Here is a 27,864-nt window from a genome sequence, read left to right on the forward strand (position 1 = left end):
CCATCGCTCCTGCTTTTTGCTCCTGGGCCGCTTTCTCTACTTTCTGCGGCTCGGGAGCGATCTGGCATGGGCTCGCTTTTTCAATATTTTTTCTAACTGCGCATGTGCAGTTCAGGGCTCCGGTGGTTTCGGGCAGGCTAAGCCCTGCCCACAGCGTGAATGGGACCCGTGATTTTTTTTCAGGCTAAGTGCTAATGGGGGTGCCTGAAAGCAGATTTCCAAGTCGGATCTGAATTACGCCCAGATTCAGCACTTAGAATGAAAATGGTAAAATCAGGCCCTAAATCTTTCCTTCCCCCTACAACATTCAAACCTGGCATCACCTAATCACTACCACTTGATTCTTTTTGTCTCTCTCCAACTTTCCAAGTTTGATGGTGTTCATAGTTCAAGTTTGATGTGCACATAGACCTTAGAAATTAACCAAAATTTCACAATTCCACAACTTTAAAGGACATGATGCAAAAGTCTGAGAGAATTTGATTTACCTGCATTGCATTATTCTGATCTTCCCCAGACATAAACTGCACTTTCACAGTAATGTTTCTGGCAGAACCTTGACGATTTGCAAAATTGAGGCTCTGAGGGTACACATAAAGTAAATTCCTGTGGAAATATACAACAGAGTTGATGAGTTTTGTGTAAAAATAGAACATAGTGACATTTTCTTATATCTGTAATACCAAAATGTTATCAGGAAATTCAAATGTATAAGAAGGTATACAAATATTTTTGAATGTTTCAATAACTAGTTATTAGTTGCAAGATCCAGTTCAATGTGGAAAATGTCTATTGTAGGAATATTGAACCAAAAGGGAGAGTTGATGGTTTTGCTCACAAGCCTAATTTTTACCACTATTCATTCACAGGATATTGCCATCTCCAATTGCCCTTGAAGGTGGTGTTGAGTTGCCTTCTTGGCAACTGAGTGGCTTGCTCAGCCATTTCAGAGGGAAGTTAAGAGTCAACCAAATTGCAGCAGATCTGGAGTCACATATCAGCCAGAGTGGGTACAAAGAGCAGACTTCCTTCCCTAAAGGATACCAATGCACCAGATGGAATGTTAATAGCAATCTGGTAGTCACATTGTCACCACTACCGTCACTTGATTTTTATTCCAGATTTGGTTTTTAATTTCATTAATTTAAATTCCTGAACTGCTGGGTTGGGATTTGAACTCATTTCTCATAGAAATCATAGAAACCCTACAGTGTCGAAGGAGGCCATTTGGCTCATCAAATCTGCACTGACAACAATCTCACCTTGGCCCTATCCCCGTAACCTCATATTTTGTTCCCCCTCTAATCCCGGGACACTAAGGAGCAATTTAGCATAGCCAATGCACCTAACCAGCACATCTTTGGAGTGTGGGGGGAAACCGGAGCACCCGGAGGAAACCCATGGGGAGAACGTGCAAACTCCACACAGACAGTGACCCAAGCCGAGAATTGAAGCCAGGTCCCTGGAGTTGTGAGGCAGCAGTGCTCACCACTGTGCCGCCCAGACTATTAATTAGTGCAGGCCTCTGGATCGCAAATCCAGTTAACATAACAATCTTTCCGCGAACAGGCTTAAGGATTACTCAGTTAAGAGGCATGTCTCCTTATCACAGAATAGATTTTATTGCTTTAATAGGGTCCAGAAACAAGCCAAGATGATTACAGATCTCAGAATCTAGAAAGAAAGGTTCAGGAAGTTGTGTTTGTACTCTTTAAAGTCAGTTCTTTGATATTTTCAGGATTACAAAAGTGGCTGATTGAAGTTAATCTGCACAAATCTTTTTCTGGCGATAAAGTCTAGTTGAAAAATAAAGCTGCTGATAGATGCCAGGGAGATTATATCACAAGGCATTGGTTACTTAGCACACTCTGTAAACACAATGTGCTGCAACTGGATCAGTACATGCACGCACACGTGCTTGTGTGTTTCTTGGATGGCTGTCACTACTGAGAATTCTTTTAGTGTTTCTAAGTACGACCAAAATGCAGGCGATGACGATGAGCCGGAGAAGCTTTCAAAATTCAAATCAAATACTAAAAGGAGAAAAAGCTCAAATTGGGATGGTTGCTTCTTAGCTCAATTTGAATACATTGTGCTTTCTAAGAATAGACAGCCTTTAATTAAAAGCTTAAGTAAAAATTTGCTTAAATTCATTAAAGTTTGAATTAAAATCACTTTCAAAATCAACATTATGGACAGACGTAATTTCACTTTAAGAATTAATAGAACATATAAAAACATAATCAAAGGCTACAACCAATGTATAAATCAGTGGAGCAGTCACTTGTTTCTCTTCCCTCATGTTTATTTATATTATAAATACATATGAGGGCCTCATTTGTTTGGCAATCTGTTCAAACATTAAACATCATTCAGTAATGCATTCAGCACAAAACAGGCCATAGAGAAAAGAATATAAGGAAGTGATGTAGTGTTTTTACTTCGTTAGAAAGAGACCTTTTGCTACTATCAAGACACAGTGTTGTGAACAGGGTTGGTGATGTCAGCTTTACAATTCCTCCTAATTATTAGATGTGGGAATGTTATATGCTGTCCATGTGGGTGTTTTGTCAAGAATAAATCAACTGAATTATCTGACATATTATTGTTTCTAGCTTTACAAATCGGTTTATGTAACAGAGGTGTCTTGGCCAACGCAACATCTCACATAGGCAAGAGGCCTGCAATTGTTACGTCAGTAAATGTTGGTGTCAGGTCCCAGGTGACCATAGGCTGCTCTCTCTCCTTTTGAGGGAGAGCGCTGACTGTTGGTGATCTAACCTGAGGATCACCATACCTCAGGCGAGGGGCAAGGTTGAGAAGTGAGGATAACAAAAACAGAAAATGCTGGAAAATCTCAGCAGGTCTGACAGCATCTTTAGAGACAGAATTGAGCCAACCTTTTGAGTCTCGATGACCCTTCGTCAGAGCTAAGAGCTCAGGGTCATCCAGACTTGAAACGTTGACTCTATTCTCTCCCCACAGATACAGTCAGACGGGAATTGAAGCCACGCTGTTGGCGTTGCTCTGCATCACTAATCAGCTGTCCAACCTCCTGAGCTAAACCAACCCACAAATGTTGATGTACAATTTTGTGAAAATTACATGTTGATTTGGGAATTTACTCACACTGCTTTAAAAAAAAAACATGCTTCATATTAAGCAATGAAAGAAGCAAGCTGAGCATGGAATGGATTTAATGTGGTTATATTTCACAAACATTGACTTCTTGATTGATCTTTGCAAAGCTCAACAGTGATGAAGTTGGGCTATATATTTTTCTTAGCGCCAATGTGAAACCAGATGAGCAAAGTCCTGGGTTTCATCCCTGGTCTGTGTTGCTTTAGGTCACTTTGGCCAAGATGACAGCTGCGGCGATATGTTTGGACTCAGTGCCACTCAACTCAGAAGGTGAAAAATCAGCCGGAATTCAGTGCTGCTTGCTGGAAAGTTGATGTTTCGACATTAAATGAGAATCAAATTTGGCTTAACTGTAATTCCTTTCACAGATGAAAAGCCTGAAGGTCTCGCTGTACAGATTCACACATAACAAATGGATATGGTGATAAAGGGCTGTGAGCACCCCTGAAACCACATAGTCACTTTTGACATTACTTGATATGCAAAAACAATCGGCAATCAATGCCAAAACTCTTGCTCCAAAGACACAAACAGGTCTTGCAACACAGGAATTTACACAGAATATCTTTATAGTGTTTAAAGACGATGTAATTGCAATCAGAAAATTGACTCTTATGAAAAACTTCAGGAAAAGATAACGGACACAATCTTACTTGCCGTTCATGCCACGCTCACGCTACAGCAAGGTCAGAGAATTTGGCAGCCAGCCAAATCTCAGTACACTGCAGTGGGATGGAAAAATCCCACCGGTGTGAACAGTGGTAACATTCCGGCCAATGGGTACATCATGATCTAAATGCACAAAGGCGCTGTATGATTGGTTTAAGTTTAAGTTAAGTTTATTTATTAGTGTCACAAGTAGGCTTACATTAACACTGCAATGAAGTTACTGTGAAAATCCCCCATTTGTCACACTCTGACACCTGTTTGGATATGATGTGGAGATAACCTGTTTGGATACACAGAGGAAGAATTTAGCATGACCAATGCACCTAACCAGCACATCTTTCGGACTGTGGGAGGAAACCGGAGCACCAGGAGGAAACCCACTCAGACATGACGAGAACTGCAGACTCCGCACAGACAGCCACCCAAGCCGAGAATCAAACCCGGGTCCTTGGTACTGTGAGGCAACAGTGCTAACCACTGTACCACCATGGTTTGATAAAAGCTTAAGGTAAAAGGTACTCTGGAGTAAAAGTTTTCGAAATGGCAAGGCCTAAAATTTCCAAAAGTAAACAGCAACTCCTACATTTTAAATGGGGTGACTTCTAAAGTTCCGTTATTCCTACAAACATGCCCAATTTCCAGATTCTTCCTGAATAGCTAAGAGTGACAGCAAGAGTTAATCAGATGACTGATATTTGTAAAAGTTATATCATAGAAACCCTACAGTGCAGAAGGAGGCCATTCGGCCCATCGAGTCTGCACCGACCACAATCCCACCCAGGCCCTACCCTCACATATTTACCCGCTAATCCCGCTAACCTACGCATCTGAGGACTCTAAGGGGCAATTTTTAACCTGGCCAATCAACCTAACCCGCACATCTTTGGACTGTGGGAGGAAACCGGAGCACCCGGAGGAAACCCACGCAGACACGAGGAGAATGTGCAAACTCCACACAGACAGTGACCCGAGCCGGGAATCGAACCCGGGACCCTGGAGCTGTGAAGCAGCAGTGCTAACCACTGTGCTACCGTGCCGCCCCCTATAATCTTTTCACCCAGCCACAGGTTCACCGATGAAACACTTGCATCAGCCTTGAACAGATGTTAATGAATGAAAGATACAGCAACTATCTTTACATCAGAAAAAACTCCTTACAACACAAAGTCAGAAAACATACATCATGCTGGATTAATAGGTAAGTGTATTATACAGTGTAGTGCGTGCCTTTGAGGTTCTAGGCTTAGAATAGGGAGGCAAAAATAAATAATTATTCAGGGCTTCCACTTGCAATAGCTATGAAATATAGAGTACGTGCATGCATGCAAACACACATGCCCACATCAGCTGAGATCAGTTATCACTGATCATCACCATTATGAAATAAGTCTGCTGGTACTGCCTTAGATTACACATATAGAAAGGTCACTTGGGTAAGGTGCAGTGAGCAGTCACAGAACTGTATGCCAGAAAATATCATGCCTTCATGAGAAGAATTATGAAAATTGGGGGGAGAATCATCAGTGCTCGGATCAGTATATCTTAAACTTATTTGAACAATTTTTTGTGACATAACGGTCATCGAGTTTTGCCAGTTCCGCTCTATTTGCACAGTTTTATGTTGACTTTACTCATGGCTCCTCCTTGCTTTGGAGGTTATATTAGTTCAAGATGAAACTGTTTAATGATCAACTGCAGAAACCAAGCAGCAATTCAAATCAGATATATATAGACACATCTTGTTAGACAGCAGTCTAACAAAAAATCGGGACAAAATGATGATGTTCTTAACACCATTCCTTATTTTGACTCTGTCCAGTTACACTGTCCAATTACAAGCCGATGATTCTGTCTTGGAGACAACTTCGCTGGAAGAATCCAGATTTGCAATGGTAGATGATGTGAGAATTTTAGCAAATGGCCTCCTACAATTGGGACGCGGACTGAAAGATTTTGTTCAGAAGACCAAGAACCAAGTCAATAAAATATTGGACAAGATTAACATATTTGACAGATCCTTCTTTGAACTCTCAAAAGAAACAGATGAAATCAAGCTTAACGAGCAAGAGCTAAAGAACAGGACAATAATTCTACAGGCTAACAACGAGGAGTTGAAAAACATGTCACTAGACATCAGGAAAAAAATAAATGGCATTGTAGAAAACCGAACTGTTCTAGAAACAAAAGTAGATGGTCTTGAAGACAAATTATCTGAACTGACTGAAATCAAGACAGAAATATCAGAGATAAAGGAGTTCCCATCTCTAAAAGTAAGTGCATTTTAATGTAAAAAGTGATATGTTGTTCCCTAAACCTTGAGACCAGAAAGATCCGAAGTATTATCCCTGCGCTATGTAGTTAGCTGATCTTTGTAAGAGTGAGAGCAATTGTCCTCAGTGCCCTTGAGCGAAGGAAGAAGGCAACAAAATCAGTTTCCACATTCCTATCCTATGACCCCGGCTGAATAGTTCACTTGTGGATATTAAGTGAGGACAGAAATTGTCTGGCTGTCACTGACTTTGGCAAATAGCTTGTGAGCACTCACTGTCTAAACGCAGGTCTGAAAAACAGCCACTTGTACAATGTGCTGGAAGGCAATTACTTTGCAATATCATGGCATCACAGCAAAAATGGGGAGAAGAACGGCAAGCCTATTAAAGACCACATCCAAATCAGATTCTGCCCAGCTGTGGGATATTGATCGAGCTTCAGTTCAATTATGTACTTCTTTTGTACATTAAAATATTGAAAATGTTATGATGCAGAATAAGATCAGTTCTCTTAAAGCCACTGAAAGTGAAAGGTGTAATACAAATAGAACAGACACACACACAGCTTATGTACAGCATACTTGAGAATGGCTCTGAAACAAGCCATCACTTGGGGATTTGTAATATTTGACAACAGAGTAGTGTGTAACATTTTCCGATACTATGTTTGCAATTCCTGTAAAAAAACAAGCACCGGAGTATGTCTGAAGACAGTAGTTCATCTCTGTGCAGAGCTTTTCTGAGATTAAAATCATGATTTTAAATTTGAAGTAAATCCAGTAATAATTTAAAAATGGCAAAATGTGCAATAGGAATTCAGGCAGAACAATCTTTTGCTACTTAATCATTTTATATATTTTGTTCAAACAGGCTCTTATTGAAGAACAGAATGAAAGTATTAAACGGTTGATCAGTACTCTACATGAACAACACAGTCAACTAGACAAACAGAATCATCAAATAGAGCAACTGGAAGAAAAGGTATGTCACAATTCACTTTATATTCCAAGACGCACAGTCAAGTAAAATTCTAAAATTGTTGCATTACTCCTGTCCAAGTGGGAGCCTTTTCAACAGGGCAAAACTATCAAACCATTGAGAAATGACCAGAACTCTCTCTCAAGTTTCCACAAGAAATGCTCTCCCAAGTATGGCACTGCAGCACAGTGGCTAATACTGCTGCCTCACAGTGCCAGGGACCGAGGTTCGATTCCGGCCTTGAGTGATTCTGTGTGTGGAGTTCGTACGTTCGCTCTGTGTCTGAGTGGGTTTCCTCCGGGAGGTTAGGCGGATTGGCCATGCTAAATTGACCCTTATTGTCCAAAGATGTGCATGTTAGGTGGAGTAACCATGGTAAATGCGCAGGGTTACAGGGATATGGTGGAGGGGAGGGCCTCAGTCAGTTGCTCTTTTGGAGAGTCGGTGCAAACTTGATGTACAGATGGCCTTTTCTGCACTGCAGGGATTCTATGGAAAACGCAAATAGAACCATTCAGACCAGCAAGTCCCAATGTTCAAATCCCAATCTATGCTGTGTTTTCTGATTTAGTTGGTAGCGGGATTACACAACAGGTATCACCATATATGGATGTCATTTGAGAATAGAATCAAGGTCAGAAATTAAAATTGCCTGCTGATAGTTATCATGCCAGGCACATAGAGAAGAATGTCCACTCGTTTAAGACAACGGACACTGTACCAGATATCATAACACTCCTTCAAAAAAGAATGGAAAGGGCAAAACTCAGAAGGGAGTAGACTGAAAGGGGAAGGACAATTAAACATTTCTAAGCCGATTGTAGTATGCACTAGAAAATGTTACATACTTATAACATATATATTTCTTTTCAGCAAATATGTTTAAGAATATGACAATATATTAAAATGTTTTAAAAATACAGTAAGCTATACATATTTTACAGCTAAGAGTCACCTTCTTACCAGATAATCAAAGTGATATTCAACTGCCTCAGAAGCCCACTGCTTCCAAGTATGTTCACTACTTCCCCAGTAACAACACACAACTATCGTCTGATGACAATGGTAAGAAATATCTACAAAGATCACTTGTATATGTAGGGAGAAAAATGTAAAAAAATTACGACGATTTTATAAATTAAAAAATATACACATGCGCCAATAATTTGCTATTTCGCCAAAGAATATCGTACTGGCGTTGTCATTTGGAATTCAGTTAATTATAAAGGTGGATGTACAAAACCTTTGTACAGCGCAAGGTGAAAGAAATCCAGCAATACGATTATACACCCACCCTTCCAAATTTCTTGTGTGTCTGGAAATAGATGAATAAACGTACAAATGGGATATATGCCAGTAGAATGAAGAACACGTGATTACAGATCTGCCCTGCTGCTGGGAGCAATTTAAATTGATACGAGTTAACAAAATATTGCATAACATGAAAGTATAATAATACAAAACTATTTTTTCCTGTGGAAATCCTACTATTTAAAGTCTAAATACGATGAGTGATAATGCTAAAATTTGAGCTGATATTTCTATACTTTAACAGAACCCTTTTCAAACACACAATTACATTTGTTAACCTGGTGCGATGGCAATTATCTCTCCCTCGATGTCAATAAAACGAAGGAGATAGTCAGGAAGCGTAGCAGAGAACATGCCCCTATCTACATCAATGGGGACGAAGTAGAAATGGTCGAGAGCTTCAAGCTTTTAGATGTCCAGGTCACCAACAACCTGTCGTGGTCCCCCCATGCCGACACTATAGTTAAGAAAGCCCACCAATGCCTCTACTTCCTCAGAAGACTAAGGAAATTTGGCATGTCTGCTACAACTGCCACCAATTTTTACAGATCCACCATAGAATGCATTCTTTCTGGTTGTATCACAGCTTGGTATGGCTCCTGCTCAGTCCAAGACCACGAGAAACTACAAAAGGTTGTGAATGTAGCCCAATTCACCACGCAAACTGGAAAAAGAGTTTATATTAACCCTGGAAATAAATCCACACCTTCTACCCATCCAATTAACTGAGGGAGAACGGTAAGCGGGGCTGCGTTTTCACAAGCTCTGGTGCCACTCATCTTTTAATCTTTTTATTTATCCTGATGCACAACCCATAATTATCTAATCCTGGAGGGTATACTCTTGCTATGCTCCTGGAAGATTCTGGTTCGGTTTGGGTGAAGGGGAGCCGAGCAAAGTCAAGAAAATCCTTGTTTGATAAAGGCGGTTGCAGAGAGCCAGGGTGGGGCCTTGTTCGCAGTGCCGGTTTAGCTGGTGAGTGTGCTCACACTCTGGCGATGTTATAGGCATTGAGATGACGGCTACCATTGTGAGTAAAGTCGTAGATGACGGTCTCGGCTCCCTGACACAAATCACTGGTGTTCACGTTGATGAATTGTGAGATATCGATGAAGCGGAGGAAAGAATCCGGTCAGTCAAGAGGGCAGTTTCATCGATGGAGGCTCACTTTCAATCCTTGTAATTGCAATCAGAAAATTGACTCTTATGAAAAACTTCAGGAAAAGATAACGGACACAATCTTACTTGCCGTTCATGCCACGCTCACGCTACAGCAGCTCCAATCAGCCTCCAACTGTGCATGCACAGAAAAAAATGATAGAATGCTGCTCCCCGTCACATCCCTCCCGGACCAGATAATGCCTCCCCATGGGCCCCTCACACAACATTACTGACCCCCTTATAACCCCCCCCCCCCCACTGATCTCAGGCAGAGTGGCAGCAGACCCACCTTCCCCCCCTCCACCCCCACCGATCTCGAGCAGAGAACCATCGGACCTACCCCCTACCCCCCCCAATCGATCTCAAGCAGACAGCTGTCGAACGCTCAGCACTTACCTCCTCACCTACTGGAATGCCTGAATCGGACTTATATGGAGCATGTCTGTTTGACGTCGATTCTGGATGGGTGAACCCAGTGGTACAGGGGGAAGTGCTGGTAAAGTTGGGCGTGCAGCTCATTGAGTCAATTTAAATGCATGCAAATGCATTTAAATGGCCATCACGCCCGTTTTGGGCGTGGTCCCGATCGCGGCCATTTTCGGGCCTTGGTAAAGGGGGAACCAGCGTGGAGGCGAGCGCGGATCATGCTACTCGCCTCACGCCCAACTTTATCAAATTTTCGCGCCCGAAAACAGGCGCAACGCAATGGTAAAATCGGGCCCACTATGTCTGATCTTTGAGATTTGGGGTCGGTTATAGGCCCCGATCGCTGGTCTTACATTGTCTTCACCTTGGTGTTCATCAAGGGGGACTGGAACTGACTAATCACAGTTGGATCTCGCCACCTACTGGGGTCTTTTCCAGGGTCTCTGGGCGATGACACAACAGAGGTGCAGAGGCCTTGGTGAAATTATAGATGGATCCTTGATGCTGCTCAACAATCCTGTCAAGTCTTTAGCCTTTTCAAGCTCCATGGATGGGTACATTATCCTGCAGATTGTCATTAATCCTGAACTACTCCCCTTGTGATTATAATCCTGGTGTTGTCTTTTATCCTGACAAGAGCGGTTGATATATGAGCACTAAGGCATATGTTGCCTGTTATCCTCTTAATTTTTAAAAGCCAGAGATAGAACATAGAAAAACTACAGCACAAACAGGCCCTTCAAACCACAAGTTACGCCGGTTGTGTCCCTACCTACCTAGGCTTATAAATAGACTTACCTATAACCCTCAATCCTATCAAGTCCCATGTACTCATCCAGAAGTCTCTTAAAAGACCCTATCAAGTTTGCCTCCACCACCACTGACGGCAGCCGATTCCACTCACCCACCATCCTCTGAGTGAAAACCTTACCCCTGACATCTCCTCTGTACCTACTCCCCAGCACCTTAAACCTGTGTCCTCTTGTAGCAACCATTTCAGCCATGGGAAAAAGCCTCTGAGAATCCACCCGATCTATACCTCTCAACATCTTGTAAACCTCTATCAGGTCACCTCTCATCCTTCGTCTCTCCAAGGAGAAAAGACCGAGCTCCCTCAACCTATCCTCATAAGGCATGCCACCCAATCCAGGCAACATCCTTGTAAATCTCCTCTGCACCCTTTCTATGGCTTCCACATCCTTTCTGTAATGAGGCGACCAGAACCGGGCACAGTACTCCAGGTAGGGTCTGGCAAGGGTTTTATAAAGCTGCATCATTATCCCCCAACTCCTAAACTCAATCCCTCGATTGATGAAGGCCAGCACACCATACGCCTTCTTAACCACCTCCTCCACCTGCGAGGCCAATTTAAGAGTCCTATGGACCCGGACCCCAAGGTCCTTCTGATCCTCTACACTGCTAAGAGTCTTACCCCTGATATTATACTCCTTCATCCCATTTGACCTGCCAAAATGAACCACTACACATTTATCCGGGTTGAAGTCCATCTGCCACTTCTCCGCCCAGTCTTGCATCCTATGTCACTCTGCAGCTTCTGACATCCCTCCAAACTTTCCACAACACCACCAACCTTCGTGTCGTCGGCAAACTTGCCAACCCATCCCTCCATTTCCTCATCCAGGTCATTTATGAAGATGACAAACAGCAAGGGTCCCAGAACAGATCCCTGGGGCACTCCACTGGTGACCAACCTCCATTCAGATAAAGACCCATCTACAATCACTCTCTGCCTTCTGTAGGCAAGCCAGTTCTGGATCCACAAGGCAACAGCCCCTTGGATCCCATGCCCTCTCACTTTCTCGAGAAGTCTTGCATGGGGGACCTTATCGAATGCCTTGCTGAAGTCCATGTAAACCACATCTACCGCTTTTCCTTCATCAATGTGTTTAGTCACATTTTCAAAGAACTCCACCAGGCTCGTAAGGCACGATTTGCCTTTGACAAAGCCATGCTGACTACTTTTGAGCATATTAAAACCTCTCCAAATGTTCATAAATCCTGTCCCTCAGAATCTTCTCCATCAACTTACCAACCACCGAGGTTAGACTCACCAGTCGGTAATTTCCTGGGCTATCCCTATTCCCTTTCTTGAATATAGGAACCACATCCGCAATCCTCCGGATATTTATAATGGAATTCATCCACTAGTGTGCTCTGGCTGTGGAAGGAGGGAGACACTAGCTTAAAGTGCGTTACCGTTTACATTCAATCTTGGTCTTTCCATGTGGCACCCGGGGTGCAGGGTAGGTAAGGGGGTTTGCCGACCCTACTCCTAGTCCAGTGTCAAATCCAAACTCCTGTTTGCAATATAGATATTTTCTTTGCTTGTGGAGTGATAATGGGTCCCCTTCATTCTGAGTTGGTTGTATGGTATCAGGGTTATGCGATATTTATCCATTTTTTGTATTGTAATCCTGACATTTATAATGGAGGTTTATATGATATGGCATCCTTTAAGGATGGATAACATGAGTAGCACCACAGAAGGGTGGTGGGTAAGCGGTTTGATATAGAGGTGGTGGGTATGGACTTATAATCTCTCCCAATGAGTGCGGAAATCCCCCTTTAGAACTAATGATCTTGTGCTTTTCTTTTGTCTTTTTGTTATTTTGGGGTTTATAGAATCCTTGTTGTTTGCCTGTGAGCGTACAGACAGATCATATATTCTGAAAAAGACTGCGTTTTATTGTTGTTGGTGCTTCTGGTGTAGCTGGAGTTGGGGGAAATACTTATTGTTGCATGCCCCAGCATTATCAGGGAATCCTTGGTTGTCTAGGCCTTTTTGGGTTGGTTTCCTATATTTCCCTTGGCTGTGTGGGTTGTGACAGTGGTTACTTGGTGGTTTGGCTCCTGGAATGGAGCCAAACCACCATCCCATTGGTAGAAGATTCTTATCCTCCCCCGAAATATCCTGACTGTGCGTGTTTGGATGACAATTCCTCCTGTAGCTAGGGTTTGCTTGATGGGAGGAAAATGGGTGGAATCCTGAATAGGGTCTCAGGTATGATTGGAGGTAGGGGAAGCTTGTTTTGTTTGAAACCTAGGGGTGGCATGAGTACTCCTGACAAGTCGGCCCTCCTTTTAACTGTGTCGTTGTTCAATGATTTTCTTTTGGGGGGGGGGGGTTCTCCTATGAGGTTACGTAGCTCTGTTCCTGATATCCTGCATGTGAGAGTCTACACCGACAAACCATGTCTATGGGCTTATCCTGGTGTTCCTCTCTCTCCAAGGTTTCGTTATCTGGGTCAGTGAGGTGCTGATATAAGCTCTGATTTATTATATTTGATTCCACAAGGTTTCTCTCATCTTCTCAGGAGGGGAAGGATTGTATCTTTCCCAGAGATATCCCATCTGAGGAAGTATTGACAACTCTTCTTCTTCCGTTTGGTGGGAATCCTTGATAGGGAAATGGGTAAAATTTTCCGGCTCATGGCGAGGCTTGAGCAGCATTTCCAGTGCGGCTGGAGATGAGTGAAGCTTATTTTGTGATGAGCCCAAGTGTGAATGAGAACCCTTGGATTATTGGCTCTTCTTTTATCTATGTCAGTATCCCTTACTTTCTTTGGCTGTGCAGGCAAGGATAGCAGCTATTTGCAAATTCATACTTAGAAGGTGTGGAGATTACATTACAGGTTTAAGTCTCCCTGATGGAAGATATCCTGTTATTCAAGGGATTGGGGGGGTTAAGTTTATATCTGGGCTTTATTTTATCTGCACACTTCCCATGAGGCTGCTTAGCTCTGCTCCTGTTAGTGTGTTAGTGTGTGTGTGTGTGTGTGTGTGTGTGTATACTGTCACGCCATGTCTTGGGTTTGTATCCTGATGTTCTCCTCTTTCTGTTTTTCTGGGGTATCCTTTCATTATTCAGAGGTTTTAGCGTGCTGTTTTAGATGCCAATTGATTGTATTTGACCCCAAAGGGGCTCCATTATGCGGTGATCTCGCTCCTTGTTATCCTGTGGGTGAGGGTGTGCACCATTGAGCCATGTGCTCATGTCTTTATGCTGATATATTTTACTCTGTGCAATATCCTTTCATTATCTGTACAAAGGGAGGCATCAATTACAACGAACTGTAATTGATAATTGATATTCCAAACCAACTGTAATGATATTTGCCAGTCTTTTCTGTGTATGTGGAAAAATGATTATGCTGTACTGACCAAGTCTTGAGGGTTTGTTGCACTGTTTGTAGAAATGGGAAAGGCGTCTTCAATAATAATTTTTTTTTTCAAACTTGGAGAACATGGGAACATGAAAATTTACCCTCCACGAGTCTGTTCTACCAATGATATCCTGACACCTTTACCCAAGTCCACATATTTTCCCCAACTTTTCCCCCATATCCCTTAATATCTTCTGTTCACAGAAACCTATCAATCTCAGAATTAAAATTAATTGACTCAGCATCAACTGTCATTTGCAGAAGACAGTCCCACCTGATGCCACCCTTCAATCAACAGAAATTTATTGAGGTCAACGTCTTTGCCGAGCTCAGGTAGATCCAAAGGGGTAAAGCATTATAAATATGGTAGATGGCGTTTCAGATATCTAACTGCAAGCTCTTTTAACCTTTGCAGATTTTCCCACTGACTGCAATAACATTGACAATGAGGGAACGGACAGTAATGGAGTGTACATAATTAAACCTAATGGATACAAAGCATTCAATGTGTCCTGCCACTTCACAGCGGGTAATGGTCACTATTTCACTATTATTTTTGGTAAAATTCATCCCAGCAAAGCGGTATATGAACATTTATACTAAATTGAAATTGCGTTTATTTTTCCCTTCCCCACTTATAAAATGCTGATTCACACAGGTGTATGGTTCCAAGGCTGTCAATAGATCAGAACAGTAACTTTGTTAAAATTTATTTGTGGCACGTAGACATTGCTTGCAGGCCAGCACTTACTGTCCACCTGAGTTGCCCTTGAAACTTCTTGAACTGCTGCAGGTTGTGTGGTGCAAGTAAACCAATGGTGTTGCTAAGCAGGATTTTTCACATGATGATGATGAAGGAACAATGATATATGTTCAAGTCAGGATGGAGAGGAACTGGGAGGTAATCGTTTCCCATGTAATTGCTGCAATACATCCTGTATAGTACACACTGCTGCACAGGTGGTGCAGGATGGGCTGGCGAGCAAGCCAACTATTTTGTAATGGATGGCGTGAGCTTCTCCAGTTGTTACATACAAGCTAGATGATGACAATGGGGCACTTGACATGTGAAGATCAGTCCTGTAGCTGCCTGATGACCACTCACTTTACAACAGGGTAACTGATGATCATGCACGCCCAAAGGCATTCCAGCTGGTGTCCTTGGATTTATTGCTGGGCTCATCACAAAATAAGCCTCACTCATCTCCAGACAGACTGGAAATGCTGCTCAAGCCCCGCCATCAGCCGGAGAATTTAACCCATTTCCCTACCAAGGATTCCCACTGAACGAAAGAAGAATTGTCAAGATGTCCTCTGATGGGATATCTTGAACAGTGCAGTGGGCTGAGAGAATGGCACACACCCCCCCACCCCCCTCCAAAATGTGTCACTCCCCTCTGACTATTCGGGGTCTACATGAAGCAGCAGATTCTGCAGTTTTTCTCCTTTTTGATTTTGCTCTCTGCAAAGTTAGCACTTTGCAATTCCTGTTTTACACCTACACGACACCTCACCACCCCAATCGCTCCCCTTCACCAGTTATCGCCCCTACCCTGGATCTGAAATTAAAATGTTGCAGCTTCCCTGCTTACTCCTCTGTTCTCTACCTGCTTTCCTCAGCTGGCTTTGGGCCTGCTGGTTCTCCCCTATTCTCTCTCTTCACCTCCTTAAGGCCAACAATTGACTCCTTCCTACCCCACCTTCAAAACCATGGGGCTCTGTTATGTACAATCAGTTCCAAGCTCCACACCTCAAATTTGCCTACGAGATTTCTTCCAGAAAAACAAACATTTTGCCTATGCTCAACCCAAGTACTTATTTATGTACTCGTCATCAAAATTCTTCATCATAGTGAACAATTTGCCCAAATCAGATATGTGACCGAGGAATATGAAATCTTGGGAAGGAAGAAGATTTACTCCCATGAAGGTAGGAAAGAAAGCTAACTAGTTCAGAGTTCTGAGTGCAATTGCTTACAACCTAATTCATGTCACTAACTGGGTAAATACATGGAATTCTCTACTGAAACCATACTTTACATTTGGCCCTTATTTTCAGTGGGCAGTTGGACTGTCATACAGCGAAGATTTGATGGGTCAGTGGATTTTGACCAGCCTTGGCAACAATATGAAAATGGTTTTGGTACATTGGAAGGTAAGAGGATAGTTCAAAACATTTTTTTAAAAATCATAAAACTGCATGCAATTGAAATAGCTTTAAGTTATATGACTAGAAGTGTGGAGGAGGTGGGGGAGATAGCTTGGGTTTCCACTTCCAACATCAAGGCGGTGACTCCCACTGAAAAACATGTGCACGGGTATGAATGGGGCATTTCAGAATGAGGCAGAATCATTTATTTAGCTGCAATACTACCCACTGCTGAAGAATCGAATAACACAGTCTAGACTCACACTTGAAAATGAGAACATGGGCAAGGGATCAAACAGCTTTCAGCACTTATGGAACTACAGCCCACATTAAACTATCAGGGAAAAAAAAATAAAGTAGAAAATCATTTTATTTTTAAAAAATCAATATACTTGTTATTTGTCAATGTCACTGAGACACATCAGTGCCTAAATATGAAATGTTGTTTACCTAGTCTTGGGTCCAAAAAACCACCCATTAAGCATGTTCATCGATGAAAACATTTTAGCTCCCAACATCCAGTTAAGGGAAAATAAAAGAGTAACACTTTTTGTCTCATGCAGCCAAGTAGGAATTAGTCTAATTCCAACATGGTTGATCGAGACAAAAAAAAAATACACTTAAGCAAATCTCCTTATTAAATTGGAAGGACCTTAGTGTTAGGTGAATACTCAAGAACAGGACATTTCAACCTTAATCCTGAAACATTCCTTCAGACTTTGGAAGTTGATTTGGATGAAGTAGTTTTGCCCCATTTAACATAATAACATTTCCAGAAATGGAAAGTACCCAGGAGTTCTCAACTTGAGCCATGTGACACTCTCTCCTGCTGAGGTCAAATGAACGCTATAGTATGAGGCATTCATTCTCTTATGCAGAGTTTCATTCTCCTCAATCATTAGACAAAAATGAAAAGCAGACAGCATAATGTAACCAAGGCGTGGGATCGCATTAATGGAACTACACAAGCGAAATCCACCATTGAAGACAAAAAGAGGAGCAATTTTTTTGTAGGCATGTTGGTATGTGAAAGAATCGGTGTCAATGTGGATGCAGGGGAAGGAAATGTTTTATTCGACAAGCAAGTTTCAGGAAAAAATGTTGACAAATTTGAAATAAAACTACTCTTGATCTTAATAAATAATTATATTCAAAATAAGAGGTCAAGAGGAACAAATATGGTTTAAGAATATAGTAAGTGAAAAAAAAATTTAGAACAACGAGACATGACCAAGAAATCCACTAACACTGTCAACATGGCCACAACAAGAGAGAGATCATTAAGAAAACACTTCCTCACCAACCATTCATTCTTCCTCACATTGACACAGAGCAACCTTTACAGCATTGGCTGAACCATTATATGATGTGGAGATGCCGGCGTTGGACTGGGGTAAACACAGTAAGAAGTTTAACAACACCAGGTTAAAGTCCAACAGGTTTATTTGGTAGCAAGTGTGGCTTTTGCTACCAAGTAAACCTGTTGGACTTTAACCTGGTGTTGTTAAACTTCTTACTGTGAACCATTATATGACAGACCATCTGTCATCGACCTCGGCATCAGAAACAAAACTGGCACATCCTGTCCAGTTGACCATCTAAAGTTCTTCTTACTAACATCTGGTGATTTGTGCTAAAATTGGGAGAGCTGACCCAAAAACGAGTCAAGCATCAGCCTGACATAATCATATTCACTGACAGTAAATGTTAGGCTCCTCCATCAATGTCCCAGGATATATGCTGTTCCAGCAGCAGGACAGACCCACTAAGTTTGCAGCACAATGATATACAGTTGGGAGGGAATGGCCCTGGGAGTCCCCAACATTGATACCTGACTCCATGAAGTTTCATGACATCAGGTCAAATATGGGCAAGGAAACCTCCTGCTGATTGCTACCTACTGCCCTTTAACAGCTGATGAATCACTATTTTTCCATGTTGAACATCATTCAGAAGATGTATTGAAGGTGGCAGTGGCACAGAATGTATTATGCTTGGGGACTTCAATGCACATCACCAAGGGCACCACCATTGACCGAGCTGGCAAAATCCTGAAGGACATATCTGCCAGACCCTATAAGTGGTCAAAGATCTAACAAGAAGAAAAATCTTATTTGACGAATTTACTTTTCACAGATGTATCCATCCATGACAGTATTAGTGAGAGTGACCACCACATAATCCCTGTGGTGACAAAATTCAGTCTTTGCAGTGAGGACACACCATTGTGTTGTGTGGCATTGCCAGCATGCTAAATGGAACTTACAGCTCAAAACTTGTCATCCACAAGGTGCTGCAAGCCATCAGGAACAGCATAATTGCATTACATAATTTGTAATTTCACCATCAGGGGTATGGAGGTAAAGGATGGTGAATCATGTTGGGGTTCAGTTTCACAGAATGGTAATATACTTTAGGGTAGGTACGGTTTCACAGGATGGTGGATGATATTGGAGTACAGTTTCACAGGGTGAAGAATCATGTTGGGGTATGGATTCACAGGACCGTGAATCATATTGGGGTACAGTTTCACACAGTGAATTGACCAAAAGCAACACTTCTCAGGACACCCCAGCAGGGATGAGCTAACACACCACAGATCTTTAAACTTTACAATAATTTGTGCCTCCACTGTATCAGTGAATGAATATCAGACAAAGTATTCAAAATTCAAACCAGATCCTTGAACTTTAGGTCAAGCACTTCTTTGTAAAAAGCTGCATCTGACCATGTTAGCTCTATCTGACCTGTACATCCACCCATGGTTAATGTTTAATCCTACAATGGTCAGTACCGATTAGTCAAGCAAATATTAAGTCCTCTTGCACAAACTTCAAAATATTCTGATTCTGCATTTTCTTTGCACACTGTGCCATTGCTGTAGTGTCAGGGAGGCTCTATACCACTCAGGTCAGAGTGGAAAATTCCCTTTGGGGTACAAGTACCTGTCCTCTCCCTGACACCATGTTTGAAGTGTGAACCAAGAATATCATGCCAAAAGACTATTTAACAGGAACAGCATCTCAGACAAGACCAAACTCTTCTGATGCGTACTCTTGAGCAACAATCACTGCTTACCAATCTGAAACGGAAATATTCATTGACATCCAATCTCCTGGAAGGGTCACAGAGGCCAATTATATTGTTTCCAGTTCCAACCAGGATGAAAGCAACTAACTCAGCAAGGCAAAGGATGAAGCCAACAGTCGTCCTGGGATGTATGACTCATATCACACTGGGCACTGCACTTAATCAACAACCCTAAAAAACTTTAAACCCATCAGAAGGCCCCATCATCTTGTTTAAAGCTGGCTTCCACAGAAAGGGAGAAGCTATCAAATGACCAAGGTTTGTTACACAGATATTGGACTTAGTTGTGATGCACCCGAATGAATAAACTGCCAACCCTCACAATCTAGGACATTCAAAACCGGTTACCCTCACCACACACAAAGCGATCAAGGCACCTCAAAAGTGTGACCAAATTCAACTCCATAGGCGTGGGACAGAAAGTTACCACTGCAGCCCTATTCCTTATATGGCTCAGGTCCCCAGTGAAGTAGCTAAATGATAGAATGTATTTGCATTGCAGTGCCCATAATGTAGGAATGATGTAATGGTTTGTGATTTTAATATAATTTGAATTGAACATTACCTTTCCTTTAATATCCTGTCCATCACTTCCTGGTTAACTACTTAACTACTAATTGTATTTATCTATTTTTGTTACTATATGAATGTCACATGTTTGCATGTTTTAAACTTAATTAGTTCGTCTGTACATGAATTTTTCAATTTAAGTCATGCTGCAATTCAGCTTTTAGCTTGAATAAAATACCATTGTTAGTATTTTAATCTAGAATCAAACTTGAAAAGTAGGTACTTGGGTGAGGTGCCAGAGAACTACCAATGCCCATGGAGCTAAACCTGTGCATGAGTCAGCATGTTTGGATGTCAGATGAGGACTCAATTGGATGGTCCTTTAATACTGTACAGTCGAATAGTCTGCTGGCATTCACTAGCCAGCTCAGATGATGAATTCCATTTGAATGAGAGAAGGTGACTGCAATAATGTATCCAAGCAGAGGGGGAGAAAATCAACTGACCTGTCTTCCTTGGAGCCCCAATAACCTCAGTGAGACCCTTTCTCCCATCACCCTGGTTAGAGAACCTCAGCCCTGGTCTATCAACTCGCAAAAGTCAAGCACAACATTTACAAAGGTGTAGCTATGCTCCTGACTTTTAAACTCAATCCTTCACAACATTTTTATCTATCTTTTGTGTAGGTGAGTTCTGGCTAGGACTGGAAAAGGTGCACCATATTACGCGACAGAGAGCTTACATGCTGCATATTGAATTGGATGAGTGGAAAAGTGACAAGCGTTTCATAAAATATACATTCAGCCTGGGAGAAAAAGAGACGGATTACACTATACAACTCTCTGATATCCTCCTGGGAAATCTCCACAATGCAATGACTGAACAGGCAGGAATGAAATTCTCCACCAAGGACAGGGACAACGACATGAGAAATGACACTAACTGTGCTGAAAGTTATTCAGGTAACTCCAATTATAAAAAACACTTGATATCTATTGTTCACTATGACAAATAATTCAGGTACTAAATAAAAATCTAGGCGCTGGAAGGGAAGTGAGGTGGATCTTTCCACCAAAAAGGTAATCAAGTTGTGGAATATGGTAACAGGAAAGGCAACTGAAGCAGACAGTATGTTCAGTTCAAGGAGCATCTGGACACATTTCCAAAGGTTAAGCGCAATAACAAGAAGGTGAAAAAGTAGGATTACAAAATGGGGCAGAGCTGTTGGTCCCAAGGGTATTTATCCTGCTTCAAAAAATTCCCAGGCCCTCGTTTACTCAGATGCATTGAAGGATCTCTAAGATGACCTTCGAATACAAACTTGCATTTAGAATTCTGGAATAAGAATTGTAGGATTAGGAAGAATAGTAGTACCACACGTATACCAAAAATTATATAAGTCAAAACGATGTATAAGACCACCCCAATTTTCCAGCCCCAGAAATCATGCTTTTGCATATGCTCACATACAAGTTGACCCATGCCCCTGTCCAGCTTTTCAGCCATCACATACTATGCCCACATTAGCAGTCAGCTTCAATTGTTCTCCTCACAAACAGGTTTGACTACTGGTACCTTATAACTGAGTGTAGTGATAGGGACTATGTTGCAAAGGTGTGCAGATGTTTAAGACACAATCACTCAAAATAAATAACACTTCAACATAGTGACCACCAGCAACACATTTGCCAGTGTTTCACTTTTATACTCGGCATATAATCACCCCCCCACCAGACACACAGACACAGACACCACCCCTCCACCTCCCCGCTCAACCAATGTTTTCCACCCAAAAGGCTTGCTGTGGACAGTGTCAGTGATGCTACAGTCTAACAAGTGAAGCACTTTTTCATTCAGTGAAGATCATTCTCTGTAAGTAATGTTAACCTCACTGACCTTCTCTGACAGTTATAACTCGGAAATATCACCCCAGTGTTAGGAAACAGCCACCTACTTTTGCATTAAATCATCTAGTCCAAGGAGGCCCCACGATCAAATACCAAATCTGAACTGAGTTTGATGATCTCAGCTGGGAAAGGAGTCAGTATTATAATCATTGGAATTTTCTCGGTGAGGAAAGTTCCTGTATCTGATCAATAATCCCTCCTTGAAAAGCAGTTTTTCTGCATATTGTGCAAGGACGGAAATGTGATATTGCCTTAATTAAATCACCTGTCAACACTCATCGTCTCAGCTGACACAAAAAATGGTCACTTGGCCCAAGTACCAGACACACCCACGGCTGATGGAAATACAATCTGTCAGGGAAGAAAAAAAAACTCCACCCAATCTCCTTGCGCCAGAGACCCAGGTTCGATTCCGACCTTGGGTCACTGTCTGTGCGAAGTCTGCATGTTCTCCCCGTGTCTGCGTGGGTTTTCTCCGGGTGCTCCGGTTTCCTCCACAGTCCGAAAGATGCACTGGTTAGGTGCATTGGCCACGCTAAATTCTCCTTCAGTGTACCCGAACAGGCACCGGAGTGTGGCGACTAGGGGATTTTCACAGTAACTTCACGGCAGCGGGAGTGAAAGCCTACTCGTGACACTAATAAACTTAAACTTAACATTTTTGATTTTAAAAATTAAAGAATTACTTAACAGTGGAAATGACACATTATGGGCTGAATTATAACTTGCAGATGTGTGAGAGTTTGGAAGGGGGTGGAAAGCAAACAAATTGACATGACATTAGGAAACAGGCTCCAATCCACCAACTTCTGCATTTAACTGCAGGGCATTAGGCAAGCATCCCCTCGGGAAAGGCAAGCTATCATTTTTAACATGTTAATCACTCAATTACAATGATCTTAACATTGTTTTTTCAATTTAACTGAGAGTCCACGGGCTTCCTGGAACTCACAAGTGAAAGCAAGCTGATTGAGGGGATTGAAGACATAACAAGGAAATATACCAATGAGTACTAAAACCTCTTATCTGCTTGCTTGTGTGAAAGACTTTGTTCACAGTACTTGTGTTGAGGTTATTTTAACAAATTGAGGTTACCTTGGCAACTTGGAGGTTTCTACGTCTGATTTTCATTTTGATGTTCTGAGTTATCTTATCAGAACAGGTGCCCATTATGCTGTTTTAGTTTGGATCTCAGATGAGCAGCACCAGGCTACATGTTTACAATGGGCAACTCCACAGCAGAGAGAGGATGAGAGATGTAACTTGCAGGAGGCCATATCCACCACAAAAGGTGTATAGGCAGAGGAAAAGCTTCCTCAATGTGTCAGAGTACTAGTGCTTAGGAGGCTCAATCTCTCGCGTGAGGTGGTGTCAGACACTTCCAGAACAAAATCTGGAACAAAATCTGTTGCCAACTGGACCTGGTGACCAGACATTACCAGTGGCTTGCAAAGTCATCATCACCCTCAGCCTCTTTTGCCTCTGTCTCCTCCCCAAGCTGTCAGAACCACGTCCAGGACTTTGCAGTCAGCAGCTTACGAATCCATTAGACAGGTAACTAATGACTTGCTTGCCAGGGCAATTATGTCAACACTGCCACTAATGATGTCAGTCAGAGGAGCAAGCACTCGAGTTTGCAGCTTTGGCTGGTTTCCCAAAGGTGCTGAGCGTAATTCACTGCTTGCATGTGGCAATTAAGATACCAGAAAGATTCATTAATCGCAAGGGCTTTGACTCTATCAATCTGCAGCTGGTGTACAATCAGAAAAAGAAGTTTATGCAGGTGTGAGCAAGATTCCCAGGCAGCTTCATCGTGTTTTCATCCTGCAGTAAGATAGACCACCCTCTCTGAGCTCTTTGTATCTCGAAACACAGTAACTATGTTAGCTGTTCAGAAACAAGGGATACCCACTGATGAAATCCATGAGGAACTGAGTTTATGAGGCCTGGGGAGATACAATGAAAGCTATGTGACAAACAGATGTGTTATTTACTGAGCCATTGGCATGCTGAAGAGAGGCTTCAGATGCCTGGACAGATACAGATGGACCCTTCCATGCAAACCAGCCAGGGAATGACTATGGTCTGCTGGGCCTGCACAACGTTGTACAGCAGCAGGGTTGGAGCCTAAAGAAGGAACAAGGTGTGGAGGTGCTGGTGACAGAACATGATGTGACCAAGACAACATCGGTGACACACATAGCTGCCTGAGATACCCTCATTATTGTAAGGTTCCACCAGTCTGACAGACAAATTTAAGAGTCATTCACTTTTACCACCTTTGTCCAGCACTATTCAGTCCTGCAAACAACCAAGCACTCCTTTCATAGTCTCTCTTACCATTTACCACAAGTGAAGTGGCCACTTTCCAGGCAGAAACTAGAAATAGACAAGATAGGAACGTAATGAAATGTATTAATATTTATGTGGCTCAAAAGTAGAACAAAAACTTAATGTAACATTGTGTAATAATACATCAATGTGCAGACCTTGTGCAACTACAAATCTTTATTCTTCCTCTTCCATTTCTACATGGTGCAATCCCTCTGATTTCAGCTGAGGGAGAGACAGGATGCTCTGATCTCTGCCCTGAATGCTGAAATGCTTTTGGCTGATGGGACCCAAGGGTCCCAGTAAAGACTGCTCCACCTGTACCTGTGCCAGGGCAGTCTCAGCCATTGGGTCACAAATCACATGTGGGTACAGGTGAGGAGGACGCAGGATAGCAACCGTTGCAAAATGCAAGCACTTTGAGCCCCTTTCATTTCCCCTTTTGCCATCGTCCCTCTCATAGCCTCAGAGAGTTGTGGGAAGGCTATGAGCTGGAAAGCACTTTGCTGCAGATCAATGGGGCGATGAAACAGTCTAGGCTAGGGTAACATGAATCCCATTTAAGATGACTTTGATAGTGTGCAAGCCATTGGTGGGCGACAGCATGCACTTGTTTAATTGTTTGATGCTCCATATAAGTGGTCACACTTTCCATGGACAAAGGCATCCTCACAAAGGCCTGTGACAATACATACTCATGCTTGGTACAGACTCCTGCAATCTCTCTTCAGTAATGCACATTCAGGTGGAAAACCTGCCATATCTCACATTCTTTGCTGCTGCTCCAGAAACATCCACTTTGTTGATAGATCGAAAGATACACCATCTGCATCAGCTGAGCAAAACCTGAAGAATCCTGCAACCTACTGTGGATTCTCCACTGCTGACCTTGTCTCCACCATCTGCTCTTGCTCACTTTTGATGTGAGAGTTGGATGAAAATCCAACTAACTATCTGCCTTACCGGTCCCTCTGAAGCATGAGAATCTGAGCTGGTGGGTGGTTTGCATTGTCCTGTAAGAGTGCATAAAATGAGTGACCTCCTGAGGAATGAAGATGAATAAAGGTGAATGTGAGTGTCAGTGGTAGATGGACAGGCAGGGATTTGAGGAAGTGCATAAATAGAGAGGGGTATGTTCACCAGCAAAGTTAGGTTGGTGTGAGAACTGATGTTCAGGAGTTGGTTTGAATGGGCAGACTGAGGAGGTTAGCATGATACTCACATAAGGATGTAGTTGAGTGTGCCATTGTACTCACCCTGCCTGCCCTGCTTGGGTTGTTAAATCATTCTTGGTGTTGAATCCACAAGCATGGCACCATGCCCCAAATATGACCTCACGGGTATCCTCCAACAGCACCACCCTTACTTCACTGGCAGGTTCTGCTCATCATTGAGGAACAGTATCACCCTTAAAGCCTCAGCAACACACCCATACATGGGTCATTAAGACAAGGTTGGGTGCATTCAATTCCATCAATTCATTCTGCTCTGCCTCCAACTTCAAAGTTCATGTGTTTGGAGTGCCCCTATAAAGTTGGAATTGGCTCAAACCGGCTGTGCTGTGACAACTGCTGCTCAAGCTGATGGTTGGGAAACCTGGGAACAATATAGTAATGCAGTAGGCAAGTTAAAAAGCCACTGGCCAACACATACTGTACTTTCTTCTGGGTTTCTGGTCATTATTGGCCCCAATAACCCCCCATCCCAGCAAACTTGAAATCGGCATGGATATATCAACACATGTTCATTGTATTTTACAGCAAGCTTTAAATTCTTTATTTCTTTGTCTAAAAAGGAGGATGGTGGTTTAATGCATGTGGAGAAGCTAACTTGAATGGAAAATACATCAAAATAAGATCAAAAGGAAAACTGGAGCGAAGGAAGGGAATATGTTGGAACACTTGGAAGGGAAAATCACTTTTCCTGAAATCAACAAAAATGATGATCCGTCCTCTTAATTCAGAAGGATTTAAATGAAGAGTATTTTGTTTCAACTATTGTGCTGCAACAAAACTTGGGTACTGATGCTGTTACTCACTTCCAATCATACAATGCAACTGCAACAGCTGACACAAAGGTTTAGTACATGTGTAACATTATTAAGTAATATTATGTGACAATTCTGTGCAGCACAGATCAATATTCACAACAGTTCCCATGGTGTGCAACATACATAGATTTTCCACTGTCCTGGGCAAGACAATAAGTATATTTGCAAAGAAATCCCTCACTCTGACTTTTCCAAAATTATGCTTATAAAGTGTGCAATATCTAGTACCCCATAACCTTGTACCCGAGTTAAATTGAAACAAACAATCCGACTCATGGTCTGAAAAAATAATAAATTTAATTATTTCAGCCACAAAGGCTAATTGCCCTTTTCCTCTGAACACAGCAATCAAACCATTGTGGACAGAGAAAAGTTACCAAGTTAAATAACAGAAAATAAGTTTTATTCTCATAGAAATTTACTGTTAACCATCAAGTTACTAGCTTATCATTATACTTGATAAGTACTGAGTCACGTTGACTTCCACAATCAATTTTCTCTACAAACCATAACACTCATTTTGATACATTAGCAAAAAGATAAGAAATGCTTCAGGTTGATTTAAAACGTACATTTTTATTTCACATGACTTGTGTAACAATGTATTTAAGCAAGGGTATGATTTCACAGGTTTAAACTTTATATTATATTGTTTCATTTATTCTTGCCTTAGAAAGCACAGAAGCAAACAATGGAGGATGATGATTCTGGGTACCAGAAATTTAAGTTGTGAACAGACATTCAGAAAGTAAAGCTTAGTTAGTGGGAGCTGCAGAGGGTTAGACAGTGGTCATCTGGCTTTTGACCCTGGGTTAAAATCCAATCCAGGCAAATGGAGTTTAAAAAAATTACCCTCCTTGCAGTCTGAAACAGTTTGAACGTAAATTTGTTGGAAGGTTTTGGCCTGGAAGTTACAGTGATAGGGAACAGCATGGGGGATGGAAGGATTTGAATACAAGGATGGTAGTTTTAAAATTGAGCCATTGATGGACTGGGAGCCAATGGAAGTCAGCAAGTGTAGGGAAGATGGGTAATTGGAAATTGATGCAGATTAGGATATCAGCAGCCATGTTTTGGATGTGCACAAGTTCCTGGTGGGTAGCAGAAAGGAGGCCAAGCAGGAGAGCATTCGAACAATTATGTCTGGAGGTAACAAAAGCAGGATGATAGTTGAGGCAGAGACAGGTGGTGTTGCAAAGTAGGCAGTCTTAGACATGGAGGGCATACAAGATAGGCAGTTCAGCTCAGGGTCAAACTGGATGCCAACATTGAGAACAGCCTTCAGCAGAAGACATAGGCCAGGGAGGGATTGGAATGAGTAGCAAAGGAAATTGAGTTTGTGACAGGCTGGATGTCAGACAAGCAGTCTCACAACATAAAGACAGTGAAGGGGTTGAGAGGGATGGTAGTGAGTAGAGTTCTGTGTCACCCGTCTTCATGTGGAACCAGACATAATGCCTTTGGCCTTTTTCTGTTCTTACCAACCAATGTTTTATGTTCTAAAATTACAACTGTTCCATGATTACTGAAATACTTACCAAGTCAACTTACCAGTTTATAAGTATTATGATTGCAACATGTTAATGAACCTTTACCTTTTATAAAGTTTATCAAAGGTACAATGATTAAAAAATCTTTGAAAATTATTTTTGTTGTCTGTGAAATTTTTTAATCATTTAGAAAATCTC

At 42.0% G+C, this 27,864-nt stretch overlaps 2 protein-coding genes across 6 annotated transcripts in view; one reads left to right on the forward strand and one right to left on the reverse strand.

Moving 5' to 3' along the window:
* dock7 (dedicator of cytokinesis 7) overlaps positions 1-27,864 on the reverse strand; it is a 161,137-nt gene that overhangs the window by 85,168 nt on the left and 48,105 nt on the right. For all 4 annotated transcript variants that reach the window (XM_078218392.1, XM_078218390.1, XM_078218389.1 and 1 more), the window contains exon 15: positions 489-606. In XM_078218392.1, the coding sequence (XP_078074518.1) occupies positions 489-606 (118 nt within the window). The remainder of the gene's footprint in view (positions 1-488; positions 607-27,864) is intronic.
* Positions 5,515-26,236, forward strand: angptl3 (angiopoietin-like 3). 2 transcript variants are annotated; one of them, XM_078218396.1, is made up of 7 exons: positions 5,515-6,080; positions 6,951-7,061; positions 8,003-8,123; positions 14,556-14,669; positions 16,199-16,294; positions 20,575-20,850; positions 25,922-26,236. In XM_078218396.1, exons 1-7 carry the CDS (start codon positions 5,586-5,588, stop codon positions 26,101-26,103), a joined length of 1,395 nt encoding a protein of 464 aa, XP_078074522.1. In that variant the 5' UTR covers positions 5,515-5,585; the 3' UTR covers positions 26,104-26,236. The 2 variants fall into 2 exon arrangements, with proteins under 2 accessions (XP_078074522.1, XP_078074523.1); XM_078218397.1 differs by lacking the exon at positions 16,199-16,294.

Source organism: Mustelus asterias, chromosome 8 (assembly GCF_964213995.1).
Source record: "Mustelus asterias chromosome 8, sMusAst1.hap1.1, whole genome shotgun sequence".
Taxonomy (NCBI): Eukaryota; Metazoa; Chordata; class Chondrichthyes; order Carcharhiniformes; family Triakidae; genus Mustelus; species Mustelus asterias.

Bases quoted from the DNA above. Each gene is read 5' to 3' on its own strand.
- angptl3 (XM_078218396.1), top strand. From the start codon at position 5,586: ATGATGATGTTCTTAACACCATTCCTTATTTTGACTCTGTCCAGTTAC. The intron at 14,670-16,198 runs GTAATGGTCACT...CCTTATTTTCAG, and splicing joins GTCCTGCCACTTCACAGCGG to TGGGCAGTTGGACTGTCATA. The intron at 16,295-20,574 runs GTAAGAGGATAG...TCTTTTGTGTAG, and splicing joins TGGTTTTGGTACATTGGAAG to GTGAGTTCTGGCTAGGACTG.